Below are 27,014 nucleotides of genomic sequence, written 5' to 3'. Positions count from 1 at the left end.
GGGTCTGTCTGGGTATTTGTGTGGCTGTCTTGTGTGTGTGCTGAAACTCTACCAGAGGACTCTATCCCAGACCCAGTTCTAGATGAGATTAGATTCTATGCTTCCCTGACACCACCTTGAGCAGGTGGTTCTAAGCAGGTGTGGGGCTCTTCGTTTGCTTGTCAGCAGAGATGAGGTTTTCCAGGCTGCCCCCAGGTAGAGTCCCAGCTAGGGGCTGGAGCTTTCCTGCAATTTTCACTAGAGCTGACGGGGGCAGCAGTCTTCCCTGGCTGTTGCTGGGCCCAGTGGTCCCCCCGGCCTCTGGCAGCAGCCTGACTGCGAATGTAAGACTATGGGCAGGACCACCATGGAGGTCATCCCCACTGAATCCCACAGCCTCACCCCCTCCACCTCAGGCTTCCAGTCACCGTAGGGCAGAGGAACCTTCTAGATTCCTCAGCCTTGACCTTCCACTCACGCACACCCACTGGCAGGCTGCCCAGGGCCAGCCTAGGCTTCTGGGACACCGTGTCTCCCACACTCAAATCATCCAAACTGGGCAGACCTCAAACTCACAGGCTCGCCAAGGGGAGGTGAAGAGACTTCGGCCTCATCCCCCTTCTGCTGGAGAAAGTAAACACGAGTCAGTCAGCAACGTGAAGAGGCCGAATCTCCTCTTGAAACACCCTCAAGGAGACCCCTACAGTGGTGTCGATGTCTCCCCCACCCAGCACCCTCGCCTCCAGCGGGTCATGGAGGGCCTCTCAGGTGTTAAGGGGTTAGAGGAGAGACTAGTTGACATAGAAACCCCAAACAGTGCCCCGTTACCTGTGGTGGTGCTCCAGGCAGAGGGGACCCTGGGCCACTGCACGCATCCAAACCTAAAATGGTCCAGACACTGGCAAGTGATGTCCAGCACCCCAGACCCTCAGCTGTCCCTTTAGCAAAAACGCATCTACCTCCCCAGAGTGTCCTCCCTTGGGTCCCTCGGGCCCAGGAGCCAGTAATGCCTGTGCTTGTTGAGTACCTCTCACAATGCCAGGCTCTGTGGGGAGCCCCCATCTAATCATCACAGAAACCACATGAGGCCAGGGCAGGGGGAAATCAAGGCCACACAGCCGGAGTGTCAGCGCTGGGATCTGAACCCGGGCTGCCTGGCCCGAGCCTGAGCTTGCCCCGCAGTTCTGACAAGGGTAGACTGCTCTCCCTGGCACCCCAGCCCTACCCTGGCTGAGCTGAGGGTGTGGCCCTGAACGCAGCCTAATGAAAGGGAAGCAGTCAAAACACAGAGAGTGGCCCAAATAGAGGCCTTTGCAAATAAGCTCTGAGGTGAGCTCTCTCCAGGTCCTCTCTGGGCAGAGGGCCCCAGCCATAGCCCCCTTCCCTCCATCCTCATCCTGGGCTAGGCCTACCTCCCCACGCTAGCTTGAAACCCCAAAGAAAGCACATCTTCCTCCTCTGAGGCAGCCCAGCCAGGCCCCTGGGGAGGGGACCAAACGGGTGTCCTGACTGGGAAGGCTGCAGGACAGGAGTCCTGGGGCCCAGGGGAGGGACTGAGCCACCACCCAAGGTGGGGAGCCAGAGTGGGCAATGTCGTGGGGTTCGGGGGGGAGGTGGACCTCACCAGGCCGCTTGGGGACGGTGAGGGAGTTGCTCTGAGAGGACCCAGGAGAAGTTCCGGGGCTGAGGTTTGGGGAAACAGCTGTGGAGACAGACACAAATTGGCCAGCATTCGTGAAGGTTCAGGACTTCAGCCTAACAAAGACATCCTTTCAGGTATTTCTCGCCTCTGGGGACTGGGTCTGCCTCGTCAGGTTCAGGGGCTGATTCTGGACTCCATATAAGGCTCCTACCACAGCCCAATGCCTCCCTGCTGCCAGCCCAACAGAGGGGGTGCTGGGGTCATTTGGGGGAGAGGGAGGGTGATTGGGGTCACACTCCTCAAGTCTGCCTGGCCTCACCCCAAAGCACCTTCTAGAAACAGAGGACCTGGCATTGCTTGGCAGGTACAGCTCCAAAGGCTATACCTCCTAGACTTGCCAGGATGGCTCTGATTTCAAATGTGCCCCTTCCCTCCTAAGTACATTCAGACTTGTTTAGCTGCCCCAAATTTTTCCTCAAGAAAAAGAGTGACTTTAGCCAAAGGGATAGCAGGAGAATTTCAGAAAACCTTTCTTCTAATCCAGAAATTCCAGAGAGACACCAAAGACCACACTTCCCTTCCCTAGGATCCTTCCCGGGGCACAGCTGGAGGTCAGGGAGAGGGAGCCCAGGGCCAGCCTCTCCTGCCCTTTGCAGAGGAGGTGCCCACAGAGCAGGGCCTCCTGGGGATGGTGGGAGACCACACAGACTCCAGCCCTGCAGTGTGGCCCGGGCACCACACAGTGGGTTTCTCTCCAGGCAGGGTTCAGGGACTGGGGAGCCCAGGTCAAGTTCACGGGTGTCATATGGGCTAGCACTTCTTGGCAAAGCAGGAAGACACAATGGTCACACATAGACCCCAAAAAATGGAAAGCAGAGTTTTCTGGGCTAGAGTTGGGTCAGTATTTCAGAGCTTCTGATATGGGGTGCGATGCCCTCTCCTCACAGGATCCTCTCCACGAGGCTCAGTCCTCCTGGGCCCAAGAGGCCTGGGGGCAGGCGCGTCGAGGGCCACCCCTGGGAAGCAGGGCTCCTGCTGCAGCTGGGGCTGGGCCCTCCCCAACGCCCACCCCCGTCGGAGGGGCTCAGGGCGGCCTCCTGTCATCCTACCTGACGGGCAGTCGCCGGGGCTGCTCCTGGACTTCCTCCCGCGGCGGGTCAGGAACCGCTCACTCACCGACTTGGCTTCCTCCAGCAGCGCCAGGTTTTTCTTCTTGTCCTCCTCTGAGATGCTGATGTCCGGCAGCTGGCCGTTTACCAGGTCAATGATGTGCCCCGCAGGGTCTGTAGAGGAGGGGTGAGCACGGTGTGAGAGCCACGGAATCCTTGGTCCCCAACCTCAGCCCTGCCCCCAGCCCCTACCCCTCAGCCCAGAGACACTGCCCAGAGGGGACTTGGCCAGCCAAATCTCAACCCGTTGCCGGGTCCTGGAGAGGGCTGCATGGGGACAGCCAGGGCTCCCCCAGCAGGCCTGACCCCTCCAGCTTGTAGCCGGTGGATGTGGCAGGTCGTCTGTCACAAATGGCCGTGAAGCCACCTAGGTTCCCAGTACTGTCCTCCACTCTGCCATGAGGGAAGGCCACCAGGAGACCCACCTGTTCTACCTGCTCCCCTAGTGTTCTTCCTTCGGGCTCTGTTTCTTTAACAAGATAGTGAGGTTAACATATGTGGATAAAGGAAGCACTCCAAAGATCATGGGCCAAAGACACAATCCCATGGCCACCTTCCCTCCTTTTTCCCTCTACTCACATTGTTTACCCCCATCCTTCTCCATAACTGCCCCTCCTCCAGGACGCATTCCCTGGGTGAGTGACACCGCCTCTCACCCAGCTGCTCGGAAACGTAGGAGTCACTCCACACTCTTCCCTCTTCCTCAGCTGCCCCCAGGTCCAACCAACTCAGCATCAAGTAAGTATCTCTGGAACCTGTGCCTCATCGCCACTCTTGCTCATCAGCTGTAACTTACCTGCACAATTACATCAGCCACCTCATAGGTCCTCCACCTCCAGGCTATCTGCTCCGTCCCATCCTCCACTGCCTAGCACAGTGACCTTCCTAAGGGCCATATCTGACCATGCGATTCTCCTGCCTCAGCTCATCAGGATTCCTCCTGGTCCCCCGTGTGACGTCCAGATGCCAAACTGTGCCCAGCCACTTTCCCTGATCCCACATACTCCTCTCCTCCAGCCCCTTGGTAGTGAATGGCTCCCGTTGTGCCTCTCCAGCCTCCGTTCCTCCTCCTTCTGGTCATAGCTCCTCGGTCTGCACTGGGTGAAACTCGTCTGAGTCTCAGTCATGTTAGGAAGGAGCTAAACAATACTGCCCATCTCAGCCCAAGTGCCAGCAATGGGACCACGTACCACCCTCAGCCAGCCAATGAGTTCAATCTCCCTGGGTGACTGGTTCAGGGATGGCCATGGAGGCCAGTGAGAGGCAACTCTGAGAATGGTGGTGCGTATATGGGGAAGAGGAGCTCTCTTTTCACTGAAGGGATGTAAGTTGCTGGCAGCCATTTGCCCAGAAGGAAGCCAACACACAAGAGAGGAAACTTGGGAGATGGGATGGGATGATTGCTAATGACCCAACATGAGCATCTGGGCTCAGCGCTCCCTGAACACACAGACCCTGGCTTTTATTTATTTTTATGTGTTTTGGCATAAGCTAGTTTAATTGAGTTTCTGTCATTTGAAAGAGTCCTGACACACAGCCAAGCACGCAATTGCTCTGTTATGGCTCCTGCCCAGCAACACAATTGCTTCCTCCACCCAAATGACGTTTCCTCCCTCTTGTCTATCTGTCCGACTCTCTAAGGCACAACTCAGATACTCTCCCCTCTGGACTACTAATCTGAGAAGCAGGAGAGGGGAAGGGGCCAAGCCCGGCCAAGCTACCAGACCTCAGTCTTCCTACTCAAACACACCTTCAGTTGGACCCCTATCTCCGGTGGCAGAAATAAGACAAATCGGCCTAGCCCTTACCCACAGAAGTCAGGGGAGCAGTGGAGACCTTCAGGTGACGGTGAGAAAGCCTCCTGTGGGGACTGTGAACTCTGAAAGACCAAACAGAGTCATCTTGTTAGGAAAATTTGTCCACGGCCGGTAAATAGGTGACCAGATGCTTGCATATTCTTTCAAAGTCATCCTAGAGCATCATCTTACAAGCTTGTTATTTTTTCAAGGGCGAAAAAATACGGGAATTTGTTAGAAATGCAAGTTCTCAGGCTTCACCCACCGACAGGATCAGAAACTCTGGGGATGGGGCCCAACCAACTGTGACTGAACAAGCCCCGGCCCCAAACCCAGGTGATCCTGATGCTCTCCAAAGTTTTCAAACCACTGCCCTTTGTAACTTTGACGATTTAGTATTTATTAGGGCTCAGACTCTGAGTGAATATCTAACTTACAGAGAACTCCTAAACTGTGAATAATTGCCTGGTAGAAATGTAGATGATTTCTGTTGGGGAGAAAAGATAAAAATAAGGTTTCATCGCCCTGTGAAACATTAACCTACCTTGTATCTAACTTAGCAATCTTTCTTTTCTCTTTTTAAAGATGTATTTATTTATTTATTTTGGGGGGCTCCGTTGGGTCTTCATTGCTGTGCGCAGGCTTTCTCTAGTTACAGCGAGCGGGGGCTGCTCTCCATTGCCTTGCGCGGGCTTCTCATTGCGGTGGCTTCTCTTGTTGCAGAGCACGGGCTTTAGGTACACAGGCTTCAGTAGTTGTGGCATGAGGGCTCAGTAGTTGTGGCTCGTGGGCTCTAGAGCGCAGGCTCAATAGTTGTGGCACACGGGCTTACTTGCTCCACGGCATGTGGGATCTTCCCGGACCAGGGATTGAACCCGTGTCCCCTGCATTGGCAGGCGGATTCTTAACCACTGCACCACCAGGGAAGTCTCTAACTTAGCAATCTTATTCCAGCTTTCTTTTCCTCCTCACTGATTATACTACGTATATCCATTTCTCGTATCCTCCTTTGAACTGGCTTTGTTATCCTGATGGTCCCCTCGTTAATGAGTTAAGTAAATCTTTGACACATGCTCACTACATATCTGTATTAGAATTATCTTTGTAACTTTTTGGAAATTAAACTTAGAAAATCTCATTCCAGGCAGACCAGTGCATGGGCTAGTGCTGTGTAAAACCGAGGCAGGGACATCCCTGTGCATGTGAGCCAGTGTCCCTTCCAAGAGATCATCTTCCACACAGGACCCACTTTGGCCAGAAGCAGGATTCTAGTAAAAAATTCACATCTTTTAGGTCTGTTTGAAAATATCTGAGCAGTTACTGTAGAAAACTCCCCTGCTATGAGCTGTGCTTTTCTTAAAGGTTAACAAGGTGCAAAGAGCCAAATCTAGGAGAGAAGAAATAATTTGTGGGGAAAGATAATGGAAAAATCCCAAGCTCTCTCTCCCATTTTGAAAAACTGCTTGATTGTATTTCATCAATAAAATGATCAAGAACGAAGAAAAGATTTGTAAAAACTAGAGCTGTCTAATCCGCACATGCTAGGAAATACTGCCCTTTACAGCACAGATTAGGCAAATAGGAGGTTACCTGTTGACCAGGTTTTTGTCAGTCTCTTCTTCCGGTGAACTGGCATCCCCAGTGAGGATGATGGTGGGTGGCCTGCAAGATATTCCTGCAGTGGGAGGGCCCTGGTTGTTTAGAACAAAAAACACAGATGGAGTTAAGCTCCCAGGAGCTGGAGCCCTTAGTCAAGTATCATGACACTCAGAGACTTCTTGACAAGGGTCAAATGCTGTTTATTTGGATTATTCAGGGGGGAAAAAAAAAGGCAGTTTCTCCTTCATTTACCGAGTTTAACTTGGTCTATTTTCATGCACTAAGATTAGGGAACTTCTAAGCCATCCCTGGTTAATTCTCACTAACAATGTAGAAAAAGAATGGTGCAGGGTCCTCAGGCTGCAACCAGCCTGGTTGGGGAAGGATGGAGCCCAGCAGAAAAGGCAGTGACACCACACATTCCCAATACTCAGTGACGCCCTACATTTGGCTAATTGTGACCTTTCAATAAAGGTGATTTGTTCCATGGATAATGGAACACGCTTTGACTTTTGTAACTTTGTAAAAATGTTTATCTACATAAATACACATTTCTGAAATAAGAACAAAAGTTAGGAGCCAATCCTTAGATTTTTGAGATAGTTTGCAACCACTAAACAAAATAGAACAAAACTACTAACCATCAAAATGAAAGAGTTATTACATCCCAGGTTGGAGAAGTTGTAGTGAAATTGGTATACCGTTATGCTGCTAATGGCTGTGTGAGTTGTAAAACCCTATCTGGAGTAGAAAAAATACTTGTTGAGTGAGTAAATGAGTGAATGAAATAAAAGCAATACTGTATAGGATATACAATAAGATCCATGAAGATGCATATCAACCTGTGTTTTCCTACACCTAAGTGTACTGGGGGTAAAAATAGGACCAGTTAACAGTAACACACAGTATCTCTCTGGTTCTTCTGCCACGTGCTATTGCGGTATTTCCATCTCAGAATTGTTCCCAGCTATGTCTGGGAGACTCTCCAGAGGTCCTGTCATATGACCCTTCATCATTTGCCTTCTCCTCTGCCCTGCCCCCTTACTGGTGGGTACAGCCCGGGCCCTCTGTGAATGCCCTACTCTCCCTGCCAAAGTCCTGTCTCCCTGGGCTCTCGAGCATGTCACACCACCTGCACTATTGGTGTGGCCTCCTGAATCTTCAGAGCAGCAGGTGCCCATGGCCACTGTCTCTGGAGGTCGTGTCCTTCTGGAGTCCCTGGGCATTAAGTGCTCTTACCTCTACTGGCTCCACTGAAGCCATGGCCTGGGGGCTGCCCTCGCAGAGCCAGGCTGAGCTGTGTTCTTGAGCCCTTGGTATGCAGGTGTTGGTTCCTTGCGAGGTGAGGAGGAGGCTCTCTCTCCTTTTCACATCATTCTTTGTTGTCAAGTGGGTGCTGTACAGTACCATCTGGACTTCTCAAATCCCACAACTTTTAGTGAAACCAGCTCTTCCCATTGTCATTTGCATCTCTTCCCTCCCTTGGCCTCAAACATGAGGCCGGGTGAGCTGGAGAAGAGTCTCTGAGTCCAGCCAGGGAACGCTGGACCCCTGTGTTCCAGGACCTTTCAGCAGGAGGGAGCTGCAGTGATGGGAGGAGGGGGAAGCCCTCAGAATCCTCGAGCACATGGAAGGGAAGTTTGGGCAGGGACTTTGGCTGGGTAGGAGGAACAGGAAGCAGCACTGCCTTTTGGAAGAATCACACTGCACTCAAATTTCTGCTCATTATCTGCTAGCTGTGTGTCCTTGGGCAAGTTATCTAACCACTCTATGCCCCATGATCATAAAATCTAACTCACAAGGTTGATGTGAGGATTAAAAATAATGTTGACACAGCACCTGGCACATGACTGATGTTTTCAATAAATGGTAATATTACTGTCAGATTACTTTTCTCTCTCTCATTCGACAAACACAGTTTAGTTATCCATCATGTGCCAGGGGCAGTTTGAGATACAAAGACCCTCAAGAGCTCACAGCCAAGCAAGGGATACAGAGAAGTAATTAATACTTATAATAAGTATAAGGTGATAAGGGATGAAGCACATTCTGTGAAAGCTCAAAGAAAAGGAAAGAAAACTCTCTCAGGAAGGGAGCTGGAGAAGACTCTCAAGAGAAGGGGACATTTGAGCTAGGTCTTGAGGGATGAATAGGAGCTTGCAAGACAAAGATATTAGGGGAGAGGTTTTTGGGCAAAGGGAACAGCATAAATAAAAGGCATAACTGGGCATTAGGGATTCACAATGTAGCTAGAGCATAGACTATAGAGTATGTGAAATAGGAGGGCCCAGGGATGTGGGCTGCCATATTGTGATTTATAAGAAATGTATATATTTGGTCATTCAGATGACAAAAATATATTCCTCATATATATTTGGTCTTCATCCACAGTTCCTGGCTTACAGCTCCCCAAACACTTGGAACTTCCTGAGTGATAAAAGCTTGGGGAAACATCTTTTGTTATAGTATTTGGTCTCTTGTCCTCAGTTCCTGAAAATGCTTCAGAGACTTGCTTGACATGTTATAATGAGGTCCAAGAAACTAATTTTGGGGCAAAATATGAAACCAGAATAAGAGGTTGAGCCAGCTTTTGAAAGACCTTGGCTGCTACTCCAGTGAGTTTGGTCTTTGTGGTTTTGGAGATGGGGAACACTGAGGATTAGGCCTGGGAATAACTTGACCGCCCAAAGAGAAAACAGAAATGTTGACAGCAGATCCATCCATGGATCCCCGTGATTCCCACTGGTTGAGTTGCTGGAAGAGGCCCTGTTACTGAAGCACACTTCTGCCCCATAGGAATTTTGAGGAGCTCCCTGGTAAATTGGAGCCGTGTCACTCTCCAGTTGGATATGCACGGTTGGCCAAGGTAGAGTGACAGGGAGTCAGCATGATGCTTGTGGCTGAAGCCAGGACTGGCCAACCTGTCCTCATGACCCCAGAGCTCCAGTCCCTCCAAGAACGCAGATATACATCTTTCTGTCAAAGACTCCTCCTGGAAGAGACACTCAGGAAGGTTCCCCAAAAGCAACAACTCCTTCTGTGGATAGTTTCACCCTGATGGGCTGGTGATGAGCTAGTCACCTGCTTCGTCCTCTTGTTGCACTGTCCCTCAGTTCCCATCACTATAAAGTAGTCAATGGCCTGCGGTCTCAGAAGATGTTTGTGTGAATAAAATGAAGTGATGAATGTGTATGTCCTTTTATAACTGTCATCTGATCTACAAATACCCATTAATCATGGTTATCACTCAAATGAACAGCAGCTCCACTCAGTTCTCCCCACCTTTTGTCCACCAGGCTTCACTGGTGGGAGACTAGCAAGCAGCAGAGGGGCTGGCGCCTTCCAAGGGGCCAGGAGGGAAGCAGAGGATCTTGGGTCATGGTGTGGGGCCTGAGGACACACAGTGGAACAGCACCCACGGGAGCTGCTGAGCTCAGGAAGGGGAAGCAGAGTGTCAAAATGGCAGGTGATGATGGAGCTGGGGCAGGCAGGGCCCAGGCAGTGCCCAGCTAAATGGGAGAGCCAGTGAAGTGGAAGGAATGTGGGGCAGGGGGAAGGTGTTTCTCCTGGGTAGATTCTCTGCGGAGCAGAAAGGGCTGAAGTTTTCCCAGAGGCTTCTGTTCACCTCACTAAAAGGGTTTCTTGCTAACATGGCCTCTTGGATCTCAGTTAGAGAATTAGCATCCTCTGAATCCTATCCTCTGAGCTCAGAGGTGCAAATTGGAGACCTGGGAGCCTGTTTGCTGTGAGTAGCATTTACAAGTTTTTATATTAGTTACCAACATTTCATAATTAGAAGAATTCCCATAAAGGTCTGGATTTCCTGCTTTTCCTAAAAAACCAGGAGATCAAGCCATCTTGGTTCCACAGTTCTGCCAAGTAACCCTTGGTTGGAGTCAGCTCACGCTGGCTTGTTTCAGTCATTCACACTCCCTGCCTGGCCCCAAAGCATCTGAGTTACTGCTCCTGTGACCCATGATTCTTAGCCTGTCTTGGTTTTCTGGAGCGCAGGAGGTTTGTGCTTAAAGCCTTCTCCACCCACGTCATCTTTTTTTATTCAAACCACTTTATTAAGGTGTGATTGACATATGAAAAGCTATACATATTTCATGTACACAACTTGATGAGTTTAGAGATAAGTGTATACTGTGTATACTGTGAAACCCTCACCACAATCCCTATCCATCACTTCCAAAATTTCCTCCTGCCTGAGGACAAGAACACTTATAAGATCTGCCCCTGTAGCAAATATTTGGGTATACAATACAGTAGCGTTAATTCTGGGCACTCTACTGTACAATAGATCTCTAGAAGTTATTCGTGGCCGTGTAACTTCCACAACATCCTGACGGAACTTCTTTCCATATGGCCTCATGGGTGACTGTTACCATGGCAATGCCAATCAAAACACTGACTATGCCTATAGTATGTGTGAGGTTCCTTCCCTGGGTGGAATTTATTTCTACAGTGAAAGTTTGGCCTCTGAAAATCACCTTTTCCATGTTCATCACATTTAGAGAATTTTTTTCTTGTATGAATCCTCTGGCAAACAAGAAGAAATGCACTTTGGCTAAAATATCATTTTCACATTTGTTCTATCATATGGTTTCTGACATCCCTTGGAGGGGCTTTTACAAATTCCCAGCATGCACTGGTGATGATGGGCTAGGTCTACATAAGGGGGCAGAAGGAGCCAAACATTAATTTCTGCATGTTGTATTCTAGAAATAAAATGGTGGTGGTGGTGCTCGGGTTATACCATATACCCATTTCCAAGAGTCTCATATATTCCAGCTGCTAAGTAAGTAGAATGCACTTTATTTATTTAATTTTGTTGACACACTACCTATTTCCCAAAGCAATCTGAAGTCACCAACAATAAACTATAAGACATAAAAAGGAGGGAACAATTTGATAAATACAGACATCCCTAGCAGATAAAGAGAAATATATGCTTCTTCTAGCATCCATGGTTTGACCCGGAAGTTAAACTATTTGATCTGAAAGCCAATGAAGCTGTGATCCATGTGGGCGAGTCTCTGAGAGAGTCTGCCTTAGAGAATCGTTCAGCAGATAAAAAGCAAATGTTTTCTGGGATAAGTTGGGAGATTGGGATAAATTGGGAGATTGGGATTGATATATATACACTACTAAATATAAAAGTTAACGAATAAGGACCTACTGTATAGCGCAGGGAACTCTACTCAGTACTCTGTAATGGCCTGTATGGGAAAAGAATCTAAAAAAGAGTGAATATATGTATATGTACAACTGACTCACTTTGCTGTATACCAGAAACTAACACAACATTGTAAGTCAACTATACTCCAATAAAAATTATTTTTAAAAAAAGAGAGAGAGAGAGAAGTCCACTCTTCATTCTCACCTCAAAGGAGAACAAAGCTTAACTCCCACCCTCACCTCTCCTCTCCCCTTTGACTCTTCACTTGCTTACCCGCCGCCCCAGTCTCCTCTCTCTCTCTTTCCTCCTCCCTCTCTCCCTCTCTCCTTCCCTCCCCACCTTCTTCCCTCCCTCCCCCCTCGGCTTATTCCTCCAGCTTCATTAAATTCTTTCTTGTGCACATTGTCTTACCCTTGCTTTTTATGATTGACACAAAGGATTTCAAAAGTCTTAGAGTCTAAGAGAGGGTGCCAGCCTGTAAACATTTGCACATTACTATGCTTTGTTCTTTCCACTCATACAGCGAATGTTTCTTGAATGCCTAGCGCTTGCTGTGGTCTATGCTAGGGCCTGGAGGCAAAGGTGAACTAGGCAGCCTCTGAAAGGCATCCCAGTTAGTACAGTGTGATGGGGAGTGGGGTGGAAGTACCCTCCTCCTCACCCCTACCCCATCCCAGGTGGCGCCCAGGCCTGATGCCCTTAATGCTGACACTGTGAGGTAATGGTCTGCAAGGCACTGGAGGAGCTGTTTTCTGGTAGGAGTTTTCTCTGCCTCCTGGTGAAAGGTAACTTGCAGCAAAGCTCTCCTGAGGTGACTGTCACGCATGGGGCTGCAGGCACCCTCAGTCAGAGGAAGGTCAGGAGCAGAGGTCCCCACACAGAATGGCAGACACAAGCCATGGTGGCAAGCGCCAAGCATGTAACCATGGACGCACGCAGTCTGAAGCTGCTTAAAAATCAGGAGACACAAAGCAATCGGGGAGAAATCCTCTAATACACTGATGGAATGTCCTGGAATATCCTCACTCTCTCCTTCCAATGTGTGCAAACTACATGGTAATAAAATCAAATTGTTCTCTCCCTAATCAGCTCACAGAAAGCTCTGGGCAACTTCTAATGTTCTGCAAAACTGATTTTGTGGGGAACATTCAGTCTTGTGCTGGCTGGGTTTCACTTTCGCAGGTACTAGAGAGAGAGTAATCAGGAGAGTGTGGGAAGATTCCAGCGGCCCTCTGGGTGAACTCTGCCAGGTTTTAATGCAGTGTAAATACCCATCCCTGCTCCCACTCTGAACTGCTGAAACAGAAGGCAGGACCTCAAGAAAGCTTGTGGGTCAGCGGGTTCAAACAGAGTTCGCCAGGCAAGTTCCTGGCTTCCGGACTTCAAGGGCGTCAGGCTCCGGAGCCACACTAATTCATCATACAGCTTTTCGCATTAGCTGTGTGACCTTGGGCAAGTGACCTCACCTCTCTGTGCCTCAGTTACCTCATCTGTAAAATGACTATCTCACAGGGTAGTTACAAGAATTCCACAGATTGGTGTAGGAACAGGATTGCCAGACAAAATACAGGATATCCAGTTATATCTGAGCTTCAAATAAACAACAAATAATTTTTCTAGTATAAGTATATCCCAAATAGTGCATGGACATAACTGTATTTTCATTTGCTAAATCTGGCAGCTCCAGATGGAAAGCTCGCGGAAGGGTACCTGGCAGCTAGTAAATGCTCAATGAGTGTCAGATGTTATATTCTGTTATTGGTAACTTTGGGGCTAAATTAATGACTTTGGAATTTGGTTTTGAGGAGATTGTTGTTCTGTGTTTTGTGTCTGAACAACCTTTTGGAGTTAAATTAGGAGGGCCTCACCCTTCTGGTCACAGAGCCACAGAGCATCTTCCCCTGGGGCATCTGGCCACACAAGCCCAAGTAATCAATGACCCAGGGAAGCCCACCTCCAAGGCCACCTTCACCTGGCTCCACTCCCTCTCTCACCATCTGCATCTCAGACAAAGTAGAGATGCCTTTTACATATAGCAGAGGCAGAGACACAAACATGGATAGAAGGAAGTGACATTTACTCAGACCTACTGCATGTGGGGCTCTGTCCCAGACACTTCCCGTGTGTTTTCTCATAATCCTCCTAGCAACTCTGTGAATGAACCTCAGGGCACCCATGAACAACTTGGGGTGATAATACCTCCTGACCTCACAGAATTGTGCAGAGGAAGTGAGAAGATGAAAGCAAAAGCCCTGAGCATGGAATTAGGGAATTAATACATTTCTTTTCTCTCCCCTCTTTTCCCACTTCAATCCCCACTTTACCAATAAAAAAACAGACATATTATGTCCAGGGCTGCACAGCTGGTAAATAGGGGAAGAGACCAACACCAGGCCTGTTGGCCTTCCTGTTACACACACTGCCCTTACAAGTCTTCTCCAGGTCTTGGGTCTCACTTCCCCTGGTTCCTGGTGTTCTGCAGGCCTCTGACACACCTCTCTTATTCTTCCCAGCTGCACCCTCCCTCACGAGCCCCTTCCTCCAGGAAGCCCTCCAGGCTGAACACACAGCTAGAGGAAAGACAGCAGGGGTACCCCTCTCACCTTCCAGGGGCCCAGCCTTCCCAGGGATCCATTCCCCTTCCCTGCAGTCAGCTGAGCACTGCGGGAGCTGGGCCATCTCCCGGAAAGCTCACCCTTTAATAAGCCAGCAGGTCACATTTTGTTCTCCTTAAATAAACCTTATAGAAACATTTAGATGTTTATTTCGCTCATAAATTCCCAGGAATGCACAACAGTTTCCTAACTGCCTGGGTGCAGGGATAAATATAGGCCAGTGGTACAGACGGGAATATGAGCTTCCTTTCCCCAATGTCATGTGACTAGGCCTGGCTTGGAAGCTCTGGGCAACAGACCAGCCCCAGTCCAGGCAGGAGTGGGGAGTTTAGCTCCTGTGCTTGGACGCTGGCAGACAGCCTGGAAGAGGACTGTGCAGGAACGCAGTGTGGGGTGGCGAAGTCGGGAGGTCCACACTGGAGTCTCACCTGGGTGACCTCAGGCAAGTCACTTAACTTCTCTGAGTTTCAAGTTCTCAAACATTATGTGGAGCTAATAATCCCCCTTTTCCAGGCTAGTTTTAAGGGTGACAATGACAGTGAGGATGGTGACAGAGGGTGGGCACTGTTGCAGCTGTATCCCCAGGTCCCTCTCTCACAGCCTGGAGGGCAAACAGGGACTGCCTCTGGATAGGGGGCCCTGGCCGCAAAGAGGACTTAGCACTCTCGTGACAGGATAAAAGGACTCTCTGCGGACTTGTGAAACAAATGATTTTTCCAGCAGTGAGTGCTAAGAGCATGGGAGAGAGCAGAAGTGCCTCTGCTGAGCTCAGCTGGACCTGGGGCTCCTCCCTGCCAAGCGCTAAGGACCAGATCCCGGTTTCCTGAAGGCTCCCAGCACCCACTGTGTGGATCTCCCCATGCACCCATGGCCTGCCCTGCCTCCGTGGACCCTCTTTACTGCCATTGTCCAGTCTATTCCTAGCAGTCAGGGGTCAACACCTCCCCCCCACCCCCGAGATTATCCTGCCTTCTTCATCACTGTTTTTACTCTCATGTCACAGACTTCAGGAGTGTAACAGTGCACACAGTGTCTATTATAGCCTTACTCTGTGGGGTAGGGGGGTATCACTCAGCCAGCCAGCCATTCATCCATCATCTTCTATCCTCTCCTCCTCCCTCCTGTCCATCTCCTCCTCCTTTAAGTCTAGGCATTTAATCATCCATACAGCCAGTTATCCACACAACCATCCATCCATCCATCCCTCCCTCCCTCCCTCCCTCCCTCTCTCCCTCCATCCATCTCTCCCTCCCTCGCTAAGCTCCTACCACACACTAGAGCTTATGCTAAGGGTTGGAGACACACACATAGCCCCTGACCCTAAGTAGCTGGCATGCAATCTGACAGCGGACTCAGAGAGACAAAAAATGACAAGCTACTCCATTGCTTACAATAGGAACCAAGGACAAATAATTGTAATGTACATTCCTGACCATCTGTAATAACAACCAACATTTCTAAAGCACTTTCTGCTCTGTCCTAGGCACTTCTACAGCTACTATCTCATAGCTCTTACTCTCTGACCAGAACCACTAGAAGCCATCCTGGTGGAACAGTCCTCTTGACCCTTTCCAAGCTTCTTTTCCATAGAGGATGGGACATCAAGCACCTGCCTCCCATACCTGGGGCTTCTGGTGTCCAGGACACTGGTTTTACTGCTGGGTGGAGCCAGGGAAGGAGACAAAGGTGGCGGGAACAGCTCAGCAGAAATGGGTTTGGATCTCCACTCAACCACGACACAACCATATGACCTTCGACAATTACACAACCTCCCAAAGACTCAGTTCCTTCTTCTATAAAATAGAGATAATTATAATATCTACCTTGGGAGATGAGACCACACAGCAGGTGCCCAATAGATGTCTCCAATATTTTGTACATCAGACTCTAATGCTTTACTGATAATTTACTTGAAGATATTTCATTGAAGATCTGAATGGAGGCTGTTTTTGCAAAGGGTGGGATGAGATAAGTATGAATTCAAAATCCTCAGGTGGAGTATTCAAGGTGCTGCCCAGTTTGTAGGGATCAGAGTGTACTTCCTTGCCTCAGTTTTCTACCTGGAAAATGGGATAATAATCATACCAACCTCTTAGTGTTGCTGTATGTACAGTGCTGAGAGCAGTGCCTGTCACATAGGAAGCACGGTATGAGGGCTCTCACTGGGTTAGTCGGGAGGGTGCAGGCTTTTACTGTAACACAGGGGTGTGAAGCCCAGGCCATTTCCACTCTGCCACATAGCTTATATCTCATGTTCCTATGGAATGGAAGCATTTGTTGCACCTTCCGGAACTCCCTGGTTGCTTGGGGAACACCGCTTGGAACCCTTCTTAAAGGACAGCCGTGCGGGATGATGGTGGTAAGACTGAATGGGTCTCTTACTACGCTAAGCAGGAAGAGAGTTCCAGGTTTGTTATGGTGGCAGCTACCATGCTCTCCAGTTCTGGGCCAAAACAAAGGGAGACCCCACAGCTTCGTGGTCAGAGCTTCTAAGAGCTCCACAAACGGATCCCTTCCTTTTAGGGTCGCATGCAGAGGGCTGCTTCTCCACAAAACACTCCAACCTCATTTTTAGTTAACTAACATTTAGGGATAGGGGTTGGGTTGAGAGTAGGGATGCCACTGGTTAGTTGAGCGCTGCAGTGATCTTGTCAACGAGACGCTGCTGTATATGAGGGTTAAGCATCAATTTCTGTCTAGAGGATCTGAAAGTGCAGTACCAAGTAGGTGCTCAGGGAGGCCTGGGGTGAGAGTAACAGGTGTTTGTGGCCTGAAGCAGGAACAGCACAGTGGCCTGGGTTTCTAGGGGTCAGTACCCATCCAATTGGGCTGTTTCATCATCCGACTGAAGGAGAATGAGGAAGGGGGTTGCACACGATGGGGCAGGGGCAGCTTGGGTTTTGGGCAAGATGTGTGACATGGAGCTTCGTCCCCTGGCTGCACGGGCTCACACACCTGAGAGGATGGTAGGCAGAAGGCATTTGGTGAGACCCAGGGCCACAAGCTGTGGTGCTTTGGGGTTTATGTGGTTGTGAGTTCTGCAGGGCCCAGGTTGGCCCTCTCAAACAAGTGGTTTTGGGAGCAGAGGACAGTATTCCCTTGGTCCAGGCACCTCTCACAGAGGCCCCAGAGCAGGGCAGAGACTAAGAGTGTGGGCTCTGGGGCCAGGCTGCCCGGGTTCAAATCCTGGGCCTGTCACTTACGAGCTGTGTGACATTGGAGGAAGGTACTTAACTTCTCTGTGCGTCAGTCTCCTCAGCTATGAAATGGGAGTGATGATACCTACCTCATAAGGTGGCTTGGAAGTTAAATGAGTTAATAGTGTAGTACCTGTTGGCACGAGGTTAGCTATTATCAGTGGTTTTGCGGATAATGGAGAACAGGGTGAGGGGATGGTCAGGGAGTGGTGGTCAGAGGGATGCTGGAGCAGGTGATGTGAAGGATGTGAGGTCGGCTTATGAGCTAGCACTGACCTGTCCCTGGGGGCTTCCTGAAACCCTTGGAGGAGGATGGGGGGTTTTCCAGGTGGAAGTGAGAGCCAGTGAAAATTGGGCTCTTATAGCTAATAAGAACTTCCCCACACCTTCAGGTTTGTAAGGCCCCTCTGAGGAGGCCATGTGGTCCCAGTGAGTGGAGTTTCTGATATGGCTGCTGGCCACAGGCCTGGAAACAGCCGGTGTCCTGGTCACACTGCCCCTGGGGCCTGGAGCCAAGCTTGGTGCCCCACGGTGAGGCAGAGGCAGGCTGGTATGTGTGCAGGGGAGGGGTGGGAGGGCGCTCTGAAGGCTGTCATGGCAGCAAAGTCTGGAGGAACCAGAGGCAGAGAGGCTCTGGGAAGATGCAAAAACTGCCGTCCTGCATCTGTGGGTCTTCACCCCACGACAGGCCATTGTGAGGGCAGAACTGAGGGAGAGTCAGGCTCCAGCACAGACCCACGGCACAGACCCGCCCCAGGGGACTCTGGTTCAGCCGGTCTAGGTCGGCGGAGGAATCTGGGTTTAACAAGCTCCCCGGTGACTTACAGTATGCAGAATTTTGCCTGCCTTTGGAGGAAGGGACTTCCTGTGACCTGAGATCCCTTCTAGCTCTGATGGCCTGTCATTCTGGGGTCCCCTAAGGTCCTAGGCTTCTGTCCTGACAGCTTCTATTCCTGCAAGAACCTCTTGGCTACAAGCTCATCCCGTTAAGCGCCTCCCTGCTCAAGGGCCAACCCCGGAAACACTGCTCAGGACGCAGTCTCACACAGTGCGTTGTCAGGAGGCTTTGTTTCTTTGTGGGTTTTGATTACAGCCTCTGATTAGGGTCCTAAAGGGTCTGCCTTTCTGTCTGCGTCTGTCTGTGTGAGTCTGTGTGTGTGTGAAAGTGTGTTTAGCATCCATGTGTGTGCGCATGTGTGTGTATGCACGTGTACGTGCAGAAAGAAAAACAGGATCTAGGCCTACAGCTTTTGTGTTTTTGTGTGAGAAGGCCTCAGCTAGTGCTCGTGTCAGTGATGGGAAATGAGGGCTGGGGCCTGAGGAACCAGAAGTAGGGCTGGACCCCGGGGAGCCGTAAAGTCAGAAGGATGCTCTGTTCTTTGCCTGCTTCACAGAGTGGGAATTCACACAGTACTGGGAGTTCCAGCCAGCCCTCCTGGCCAACCCTGCTTCCATGGCCTCTGCTGCTCCCAGGGACTCAGAATTCAGCCCCCGGAGGCTCTGGCCCAACTCACAAGGCCTGACCCTCCCCTGAGGCTGTGGCTGCCCGAGAAGCCCAATGTGGGTCATCTGATAGGTGCAGTAGAGGGAGATCCCCTTCACTGATGATGCCCGTGGGCTTCTGGAGAACTCAGGGGGGGCCCAGTGCCTGTCAGTCGCGGCAGAGAATAAAATAATACTGAATCTGATGTGGCCTTCAGTCTGGGGTCTAACCTGCCCCAGCTCCATGGTCCCTCAGGCCAAAGAAGGTCCTCAAGGGTTGGGCTGAACAGACAAGAGTCCAGGAGGCAGCCACTATCACCTGCCCGGGGAAGAGACGAGGAACCAGAGGCACAGTAAAGTTAACAGACTCAGCATCACGTCTCTTGACCAGGATGTGGAGGAGCTGTCACCTGAGCCCAGCTTGGTCTCACTCCAGAGTCCACGTTCTTAAATCCTGTGCTAATGGCCCTCCCTCGTAGGATCTGGGCATCCTGGCTCCAGCTCACCTGAGTTCCTCGTGGGTCCTTCTCCCGCTGGATGCTGGCAATGCAGAGGCTATTGGGACCTGCGAACAGTCTCTTTATTATCTTGTCTTCCTTGAGCATTTGAAGGACCTTCAGAGACCATGAGGGCCCATGGTCTATAGTATAGAAGTCTGGTCCTGGTTCAAGGTCACAGGGAAAGTGAGCTTGTGGGGGCCCAGAATCTGGAGTTTCTGCTGCTCAGCTAGGGGTCTCTAACCCTCAGCTGTGTGGTGAGCTCATGGGGCCCTCCCCCTGCTTGGCCAGCCCTAGAGACTCACCCTCACCTCTGACCCAGTGAAGCTACACCTACATGTGGTTTGAAGCCATGATGGTCAGAAAGGCCAGCGGGCTTTTGTGCTGTCTGGTTTTGTGTTTCTTGAGGAGAAGGTTTGAAGTGTCTTTTAATTAGAGGTTTGGAACCAAAAGGAACTGAACTCATTGTAAAAGGATCTCTTCACTGAGGGTGGAGTTACCTCTTTGCCCATCTTTCATTTATTTATTTTTTAGGAACACTTATATTCTTGGGGAGCAGGCCATGGCAGCTGTTTGGGGGAGTTGCCCAGGATTCGGGAGCTAGATTTTGCATCAGAGTCCGGCTTAAGGGCACTATCATTGTGAGTAAAGTGGAAGGGGTCAGGGATGACCACAGCAAGAAGTGGTCCAGGACTGGGAGGTGGGGATGCTAAGGGGACAGAACCTGGGAAAGTTGTGACCTGAGGATAGGGAGCCGTGACGTTTGAATCCAGATGTATTTTACTCTGTGTTGTCCTTCCCTTCTTTAAACTCCAAGCTTTCAGTAGACTAGGAAATTTTTTTGTTGGTTAAACCTTACAGTCCACTGTTGGCAACTCTTTGGGGGAACGGTCCACACGTGGTAAGGAACAGCAGCTGCAGGAAGGGGGCAATAGCAGAGCACACAGTTCGGGGAAGACTAGATGTCACCCGTGGAGGATCAGAGGAACAGCTCAGAGCCACTGAAAGCAACTGGCAAGCAGCACCTACCGTAGCCCAGGACATTTCTGGGAGCGGGGCTCAATAAAGACCTGAGCTGGTGCCTGCAGCCAAAGGCATGGGGGCTTGGCTCGCTGTCGTTTCGAAATTCAAGGGCTCTCCAAGGCTGCCAAGTTCTGCAACATCTCAATCCCATGAGCTCGGGATGTGGGGATACAAGAGGCCATTCTTTTCTAAGCGTTTATTATCTTAGTTCCCACAGTTATGATGTGTAAAGAAAACAAATGTCATCATAACATGAAACTATTCACTAAGAATCTGCCCACTTGTCAAATTAACGCTCACTCGTACAAGCTTCCCTCACTTAACAAGTGTCTATCCCTCTGGCTCAGGGCAGTTTGGAGAAGTGTCAGATACAACAGGATGATATAAGTTCAGTGCAAACCAACTGCAAAGTTCACGAAGTTCACAAAACCATGTCTGAGAACTTCACGTACAAGGTCTTAGACCAATGAGCAGCAGATGTAGCCGGACCAGTTAACGAATGGAGTCAGAATTGTGAGGATGATGGCAAGATGGGTTCTTCATGAGGGAATGATTTGAATATTGAGGGATTGAAAGAGGTCCTTAGGAAAATGAATGAACCCCTTAAATATTAAACAAACAGAATCTCTTAATGAAGGTGCTATAAAGTAAAATGTGAAGGTTGTAATAACACATGAAAAGCTCATTTTGTTGGCATAAAAAATATACCAATACCAAAGTCAACGCACTTGATTAAGATTCTTTGTTCATTCTAAAAATTAGCGTATAAGCTATATTTTGTAATATGTACAGCTAAAAATAACTTGTCTTCACCATTTCATTTGTACAATACAACCTCAATGAGCCCCTTTAATTCACTTTCATCATTTCCTTTTTTATAATAAAGTCTCACTGAAACCCTTTTTCACTATTTACTGAGGAATTTTGACCTTCATTTCAAGCGGATTCACTTTAAGTGACCTGGTGCTTGTGCCCACGACCCTGATACGTGAGGCCTTCCATGCTGACGGTGCTCCTCCGAGCCTCTCTCCAGCCTAGGAGGGTGGTGTGACTTCCCAGGGGGCCTCAGTCAGACACAGCCTACAAGGTAGCACTCTCAGGATGTGTGGGGACCTTGGTCAATTCAAATGACCTTTGGATATGTATTCCTCGGCGTGGAAGCCGCACACCTTCCCCAGGCCCACTGCAGCCTGCACAGGCTGTCAGCAAACCATGTGGCCTCAGCCCAGGGCGCTTGGCATGGCCCGGGCCGGGCGGGCTGCAGGCAGGGGGGAGGCACTTACTTGGCCGGCCGGGCTCTGGGCTGCCTGCGGCTCTCCAGGGGGCTCCTCGTCCTCGGGAATGTGGGGCATGGCAGCCTCCTGGTGGGAGTGGCTGCGCGTGCCCGGAACCTCCGCTGCGTCAGCCCCAAAGATCCTCCAGGAGGCCTGGGCTCCACAGGCTGAGGAGACGCCAAAAGGACAAGTCAAATCCACTCCCATCCCTGACCCATGCTGGGTCCCGTTTCCAGGTGCCACAAGCCGCGGAGAGAGCCTGCTTGAGTTTGCATCAACAAGGGCTAAAGTAGGCGAGCCAAGGGCGTTTGGAATTGCATTTCCTCCTGCTCCCTGGCTCTGTTTACAAAGTCAGAGGTGATCCAGAGATTTTGCATCTAATTTGGGCCATACAGTAAACACAGCGATGCCAGAAGGGAGAAGAGTGCTTCGAACTCCTCAAAGCCATAGCCGATGGAGGACACTCCATTGGGAGCCAGACTTGTATTTGTCAAACATGTGTTGAGCAGCTACTGGGTGCCAGGCACTATCCTAGGAGCATTACCGACATCACCTAAATTAATCCTCACGATGACCCCTGATGCAGGCATTACTATTCACATTTTATAGATGAGAGAACTGCTTCAGAGAGTAGAAGTCATTTGCCCAAATCATACAAAGAACGAAGCATTTGAATCCAGATCTCCCTGATTTGGAGGCCACTATACCACACAGCCTTGCTTGGCCAGGTGGGGGAGGAGGAAAGGATGGTGTCTCCCAACTTCCTGCCCCATGGCTCACCTCATGCCCTTCAGCAGCTCTTCTAACCCTCAGTACAGGGCTCTCTCACCTGAGGACAGCTCTCATTGGACCTGTCAGGCCTGCTAAAGTCATCAGTCTGGAGGCTCAGCCAGGGTGAGTCTCCTGTGCCTTGTGCAGTGCTTGCCCTCAGCAACCTTGGGTTGCTTCCCCAAAGCTACACTTAACCCTCCCCATGGGGTAAGGCCTGGCCGGGGTTGACTCCAGTCAGCATAATCTCATCCATCTTGCCTCAGTGACTGGCTCAGGGATAGACAATGGGTCCAGCCTAAGCCAATGAGCATGTGGCAATGCTCTGGGACCCAGATGCTTTCTCTTGCTCCGGGTGGTGGAGTGTGCAGATGTGAGACCTGGTGTTGCAGATGCCATTTTCCTTCCACAAGGAAGGTCAGACTGAGGAGAAATCTGACACACCCAGAGGAGAGCAGACCCAGGAGATCTGCAGAGAAACGGAGCTGGAGCCCTGATCAAAGCTCACCTGCAGCTGAAACTCTTTCTGAACTAGCCAGTTACAGAAACAATTAAGTCTCTTAGTGTTTAAGTCAGTTTGAACTGGGTTTACTTGTAACTACTAACTTGTAACTACTTGTACTAACTTGTAACTACTAACGACTGTTACTTGTAAGTACTAACTGCGCTTTCACACTTTCATGTTTCTTGCCAGTCAAGAGGTGTAGGACCAAAATCTCTCCAATAAACCTGAGCCAATGGGTCTGGCTCCTCTGCTTCCTCTTAGAAAAGGGGGCCAGTCATGTCAGGTCTCCATCTGGAGAGGCAGGAGAGCAGAAATAGTAGATAGAGCACAGGCTTTGGAACCAGATACCTAGATCTGAGTCTTCACTCTGCCACTCACTGGCTGTGTAGCCTTGAACGTTTGCTTCACCTCTGAGCCTTGGTTTCCTCGTCAGGGGAACAGAGATAAGAACGCCTCCCATGTGGGACTGTCCCTAGGATGAAAAGAGCACCCAGCATGGAGTAGGTGCTCCCAGAGGCTACCTGCAGCCCAGAAGGTCCAGAGGGCTCTGCCTGGGCTCTTCCCACCCCTAAACTCCTTTAGGTCCCCTGCCCTAGGGGGATGGATGACACCTCCAGGGACCCGAAAAACCAACAACTGGCCTGGTTCTGCAACTTCAGAGGTTCCTTGAAGGAGCTGCTCTAGGAGACAGCAGATGAAAGGCACCAGAGGCAGATGTCGTCCTCAGACCCTGCCCTCGGCTGCAGTCAGGGGGCTGCTGGGACACACACAGGGCAAATGGAGGACATTGCCATCTACTGAGTATCCACTATACCCTGGGTCCTATGCAAGATGCTGTCTGCTGGAGGCTGCAGGAGGAGAAGCCAGGAAGCCCTGCCATCGCCCAGGACACCAGGTGTTCTTCCTGTACCACAGAAATGGCTTGCAAAGGCCCTAGAGCCAGAGTGCTGTGGTGCAGCTCAGATGTGGCATCAGTCACAGCTCTGACAGACGCCCCCAGCTAACACACACCTCTTGACTGAGCTCCCTGAGGCAGGCAAGGGGTCTTATTGATCACAGATACCCAGAAGGTTCATCCAGAAACGCTTGTTGACTTGTATTTAAAGAACTGGAGAACTTTAGCCCCGGAGTTTTAGTCATTGTGACCACCATCTTGGCTTTTGTCATTCTCTGCGGTGGACAGGGAGCCCTATTCAGCTCTGAAACAGTTGGGGTGACCCCTGCTGGTCGGCTCAAGAAATCTCATTTCAAGAAGATGATCTGTGAGCAGAGTCATTCATTCCTTCACCACCAACACTCACACCTACTCTGCCATAAAGATGATGAAAATGTGGTCTTGGCCCTCAAGGAACACGGAGTCCAATGGTGGGAGGAAGTTGGAAAACAAGATTAGGAGGTAAACACTTTGGAAGTGAGAAGCTGCAGGGTCCCAGAAAAGGGTCCCTAACTCCAGAAATTGGGACGAGTGGAATACAGTTTTAGGGAAGAGTCCACGCTAGAATGGTGTTTAGACTGAATCATGAACACTGAAATGCTGACTGAATTTCTCTGAACAGAATAGCTGGAGGCTTGGTGGAGGAGGTGAGACAGGAAGGTGGGTCATGGCCAAGAGGACAGATTTAACCTGGCTCTTGGGAATGAGAGCTCTGGGGCCAGGGCATGCTGTGCCTCCCAGCTCAGGTTGTTTCTGTATAAGTAAACTCAGCATCAGGTTTGCCCAAAGGTGAGCTCTGTGATTGATTACTATCACCTTGACTTGGATGTCAGCTGCAGTGACAACAGTGGTGCTGGGCAAAGCATATGGTAACAGAGTTTGAGGGTAGCAAAAGAATACCCACAAACCCCAATTCTACCAGAAAAGTGTACTACACATCCAAAGAAAACTCTTAAAATGATGTGTGATGTGTGTGCAGGTCTCCAGGCTGTCTTTTTGTTTTTTAATACTGTTTCATTTTATTTTAATTTATTTATTTTATTTATTTACTTTTGGCTGCATTGGGTTTTTGTTGCTGCACGTGGGCTTTCTCCAGTTGCGGCGAGCGGGGACTACTCTTGGTTGCGGTGTGTGTGCTTCTCATTGCGGTGGCTTCTCCTGTTGTGGAGCACGGGCTTTAGATGCGCGAGCTTCAGTAGTTGTGGCACGAGGGCTCAGTAGTTGTGGCTCGTGGGCTCTAGAGTGCAGGCTCAGTAGTTGTGGCACACGGGCTTAGTTGCTCCACGGCATGTGGGATCTTCCCGGACCAGGGCTCAAACCCATGTCCCCTGCATTGGCAGGTGGATTCTTAACCTCCGCACCACCAGGGAAGTCCATCCAGGCTGTCTTAATAGGAGTATGGTTTCCAAAACAGGGAAGCTGACAGTTCTACTTTTCTTTTATGTCTTAATCTACATGAAGTGTATTGTGCTCTGCATGCTAAGAGGGGTTCAGATGATCTGGGGCATGTTCAAAAGAGGAGAAGCAGGGGCTTCCCTGGTGGCGCAGTGGTTGAGAGTCCGCCTGTCGATGCAGGGGACACGGGTTTGTGTCCCAGTCCGGGAAGATCCCACATGCCACGGAGCGGCTGGGCCCGTGAGCCATAGCCGCTGAGCCTGCGTGTCCAGAGCTTGTGCTCCTCAACGGGAGAGGCCACAACAGTGAGAGGCCAGCGTACCGCCAAAAGAAAAGGGGAAGCAGGACAAGAATTTGTGTTTAAAGAACTAAAGACCTTTAGCCTGGAAAAGAGAAGGTACAGGAAGAAATAAAACCTCTTTGCAGATATTTGAAAGCCATTCATGTAATTCTATTGTCCCCGAAGGGTAGATGCACGGCCAATGACTGAAAGGTGAGATCAAGGCAAGGGAAAACTTTCTAGTGGTTGGAACCATCGGAAAATGAAATGGGCTACTCTTTAAGGTAATGAGCTCCCCATTCCTGGGAGAGTTTCATCAAAGGCTGGGGCAAGGGTCATAGGATTCCTAACCCACTTCAGGGGCCTTTTCCAACCCTGGGAGTCCCTGAAATCCTGATCTCCTCCTAATCACAACAAACCACGGATTTGAGGGCCCCATCCCATAGGATTCTAGGACCATGGAATTCCAAAGTCGCATCAGAAATACCTCCACTTCCTTTCCTTCACCTCCTGCTCTTCAAGAAAGACCTTGAGTCAGTCCCTGGGTCAGAAAGCAAAGTAAAACAGAAACGAATTAAGTCAGACAAGCACTAAGAGGTGTCAGCTGCTGCAGGATAAAGCAGAGTGGAGGCTGGCTGAGGTCCCACCCTTGACAAGATGGAACCCCAGGCTCCTCAGGGGGAGCCCCAGCAGCCCCACCCTCCCAGGCCATTCCCACGCTGTTCCAGCCCCATTGCTTTCTCTCCCATCCATTATTGTAAACTCGCTGCTTAAAATAGCAAGGTAAAAGCAGAGTCCCTCCCCCAGGGTGACATCTGGGCTCCTCTGGAGCTCGTGGGCACGTGGACCTCGCATCCATCACAGCAAAGTTTAGAATATAGTCTCCAGGAAGTGGTGATCTAGAGCAACGACCCAAAAAAGGAGAAAATATTTAGTGATGTTTGGTCTCTGAGCCGCTCCTTCTTTAACCCATTTTCAGGGCCCTTCTTGCTGCCTCTCCAGCTTGGTCAGCAAAGGGTTAGGTGGGTCATTGCCAAGAGCCATCAGCCCTTTGGACTCTAGTCTTTCTGCCCCCAGCCAGTGCTTAACTATACAGCTCGGCCTATTTTACAGGAAGGAAAACTGAGCTGCAGAGAAGCGAAGCAACTTGACTGGTCCAGCTACCTTTGTTCCTGGCACAAATTATCAAAGCCTCTGCTGGAATAACTATCCAATGATTTGTGTCACCGAAAAGGCCAAAAGCCTCTAAACCACATTTAAATATTTTTATCTGCCCCTGGTTATTCATTAAAGAAAGCAAACTAATATACTTTTATTCCTTTTTATTCATCAGATATTTCTAGGTCGCCTACTGAATATCGGACACTATGTGAGGTGCATTTCAGATGCTATCTTGTTTATTATTCCCATTTTATATATTAAGGAACTAAGGATCAGAGAGCTGCAACAACTTGCTCAAGACCACACAGCTAGTAAGTGGCAGGCCAAGGATTATAACCCAGGCTAGTTTGATTCAAGGCCCCTCATCTCTCCCCTCTTCTACTCCGTCCCCTCCACCAGGAGTTCTGCTAGTGTGTAGCAGCTGAACGCCACATGGGTTCTCGCTGTCCTGCAGGGGAGAGTTGGAGTGTGCGTTCCCAGAGGGGATAAGATAGTGGTGGGGCAGGGGAGAGGAAG

General features: G+C 50.1%; 1 protein-coding gene across 2 annotated transcripts in view; it reads right to left on the bottom strand.

The window, feature by feature from the left end:
- IRAG1 (inositol 1,4,5-triphosphate receptor associated 1) overlaps nt 1–27,014 on the bottom strand; it is a 131,637-nt gene that overhangs the window by 56,357 nt on the left and 48,266 nt on the right. Inside the window, exons 2-8 of one of the 2 annotated variants that reach the window (XM_022555770.3) lie at nt 21,465–21,622; nt 6,177–6,277; nt 4,599–4,669; nt 2,731–2,904; nt 1,604–1,681; nt 808–860; nt 556–603 (exon numbers count right to left, since the gene is read on the bottom strand). In XM_022555770.3, the coding sequence (XP_022411478.2) occupies nt 556–603; nt 808–860; nt 1,604–1,681; nt 2,731–2,904; nt 4,599–4,669; nt 6,177–6,277; nt 21,465–21,622 (683 nt within the window). The remainder of the gene's footprint in view (nt 1–555; nt 604–807; nt 861–1,603; nt 1,682–2,730; nt 2,905–4,598; nt 4,670–6,176; nt 6,278–21,464; nt 21,623–27,014) is intronic. The other variant, XM_022555771.3, reaches the window with a different exon arrangement.

The sequence above is a fragment of the Delphinapterus leucas genome, chromosome 7 (genome assembly GCF_059928025.1).
Source record: "Delphinapterus leucas isolate spDelLeu-1000000601 "Yukka" chromosome 7, BTC_Dleu_Yukka2, whole genome shotgun sequence".
Taxonomy (NCBI): Eukaryota; Metazoa; Chordata; class Mammalia; order Artiodactyla; family Monodontidae; genus Delphinapterus; species Delphinapterus leucas.
The sequence above is the reverse complement of the archived record's forward strand: the minus strand, read 5'-3'. Positions and strand labels throughout refer to the sequence as shown.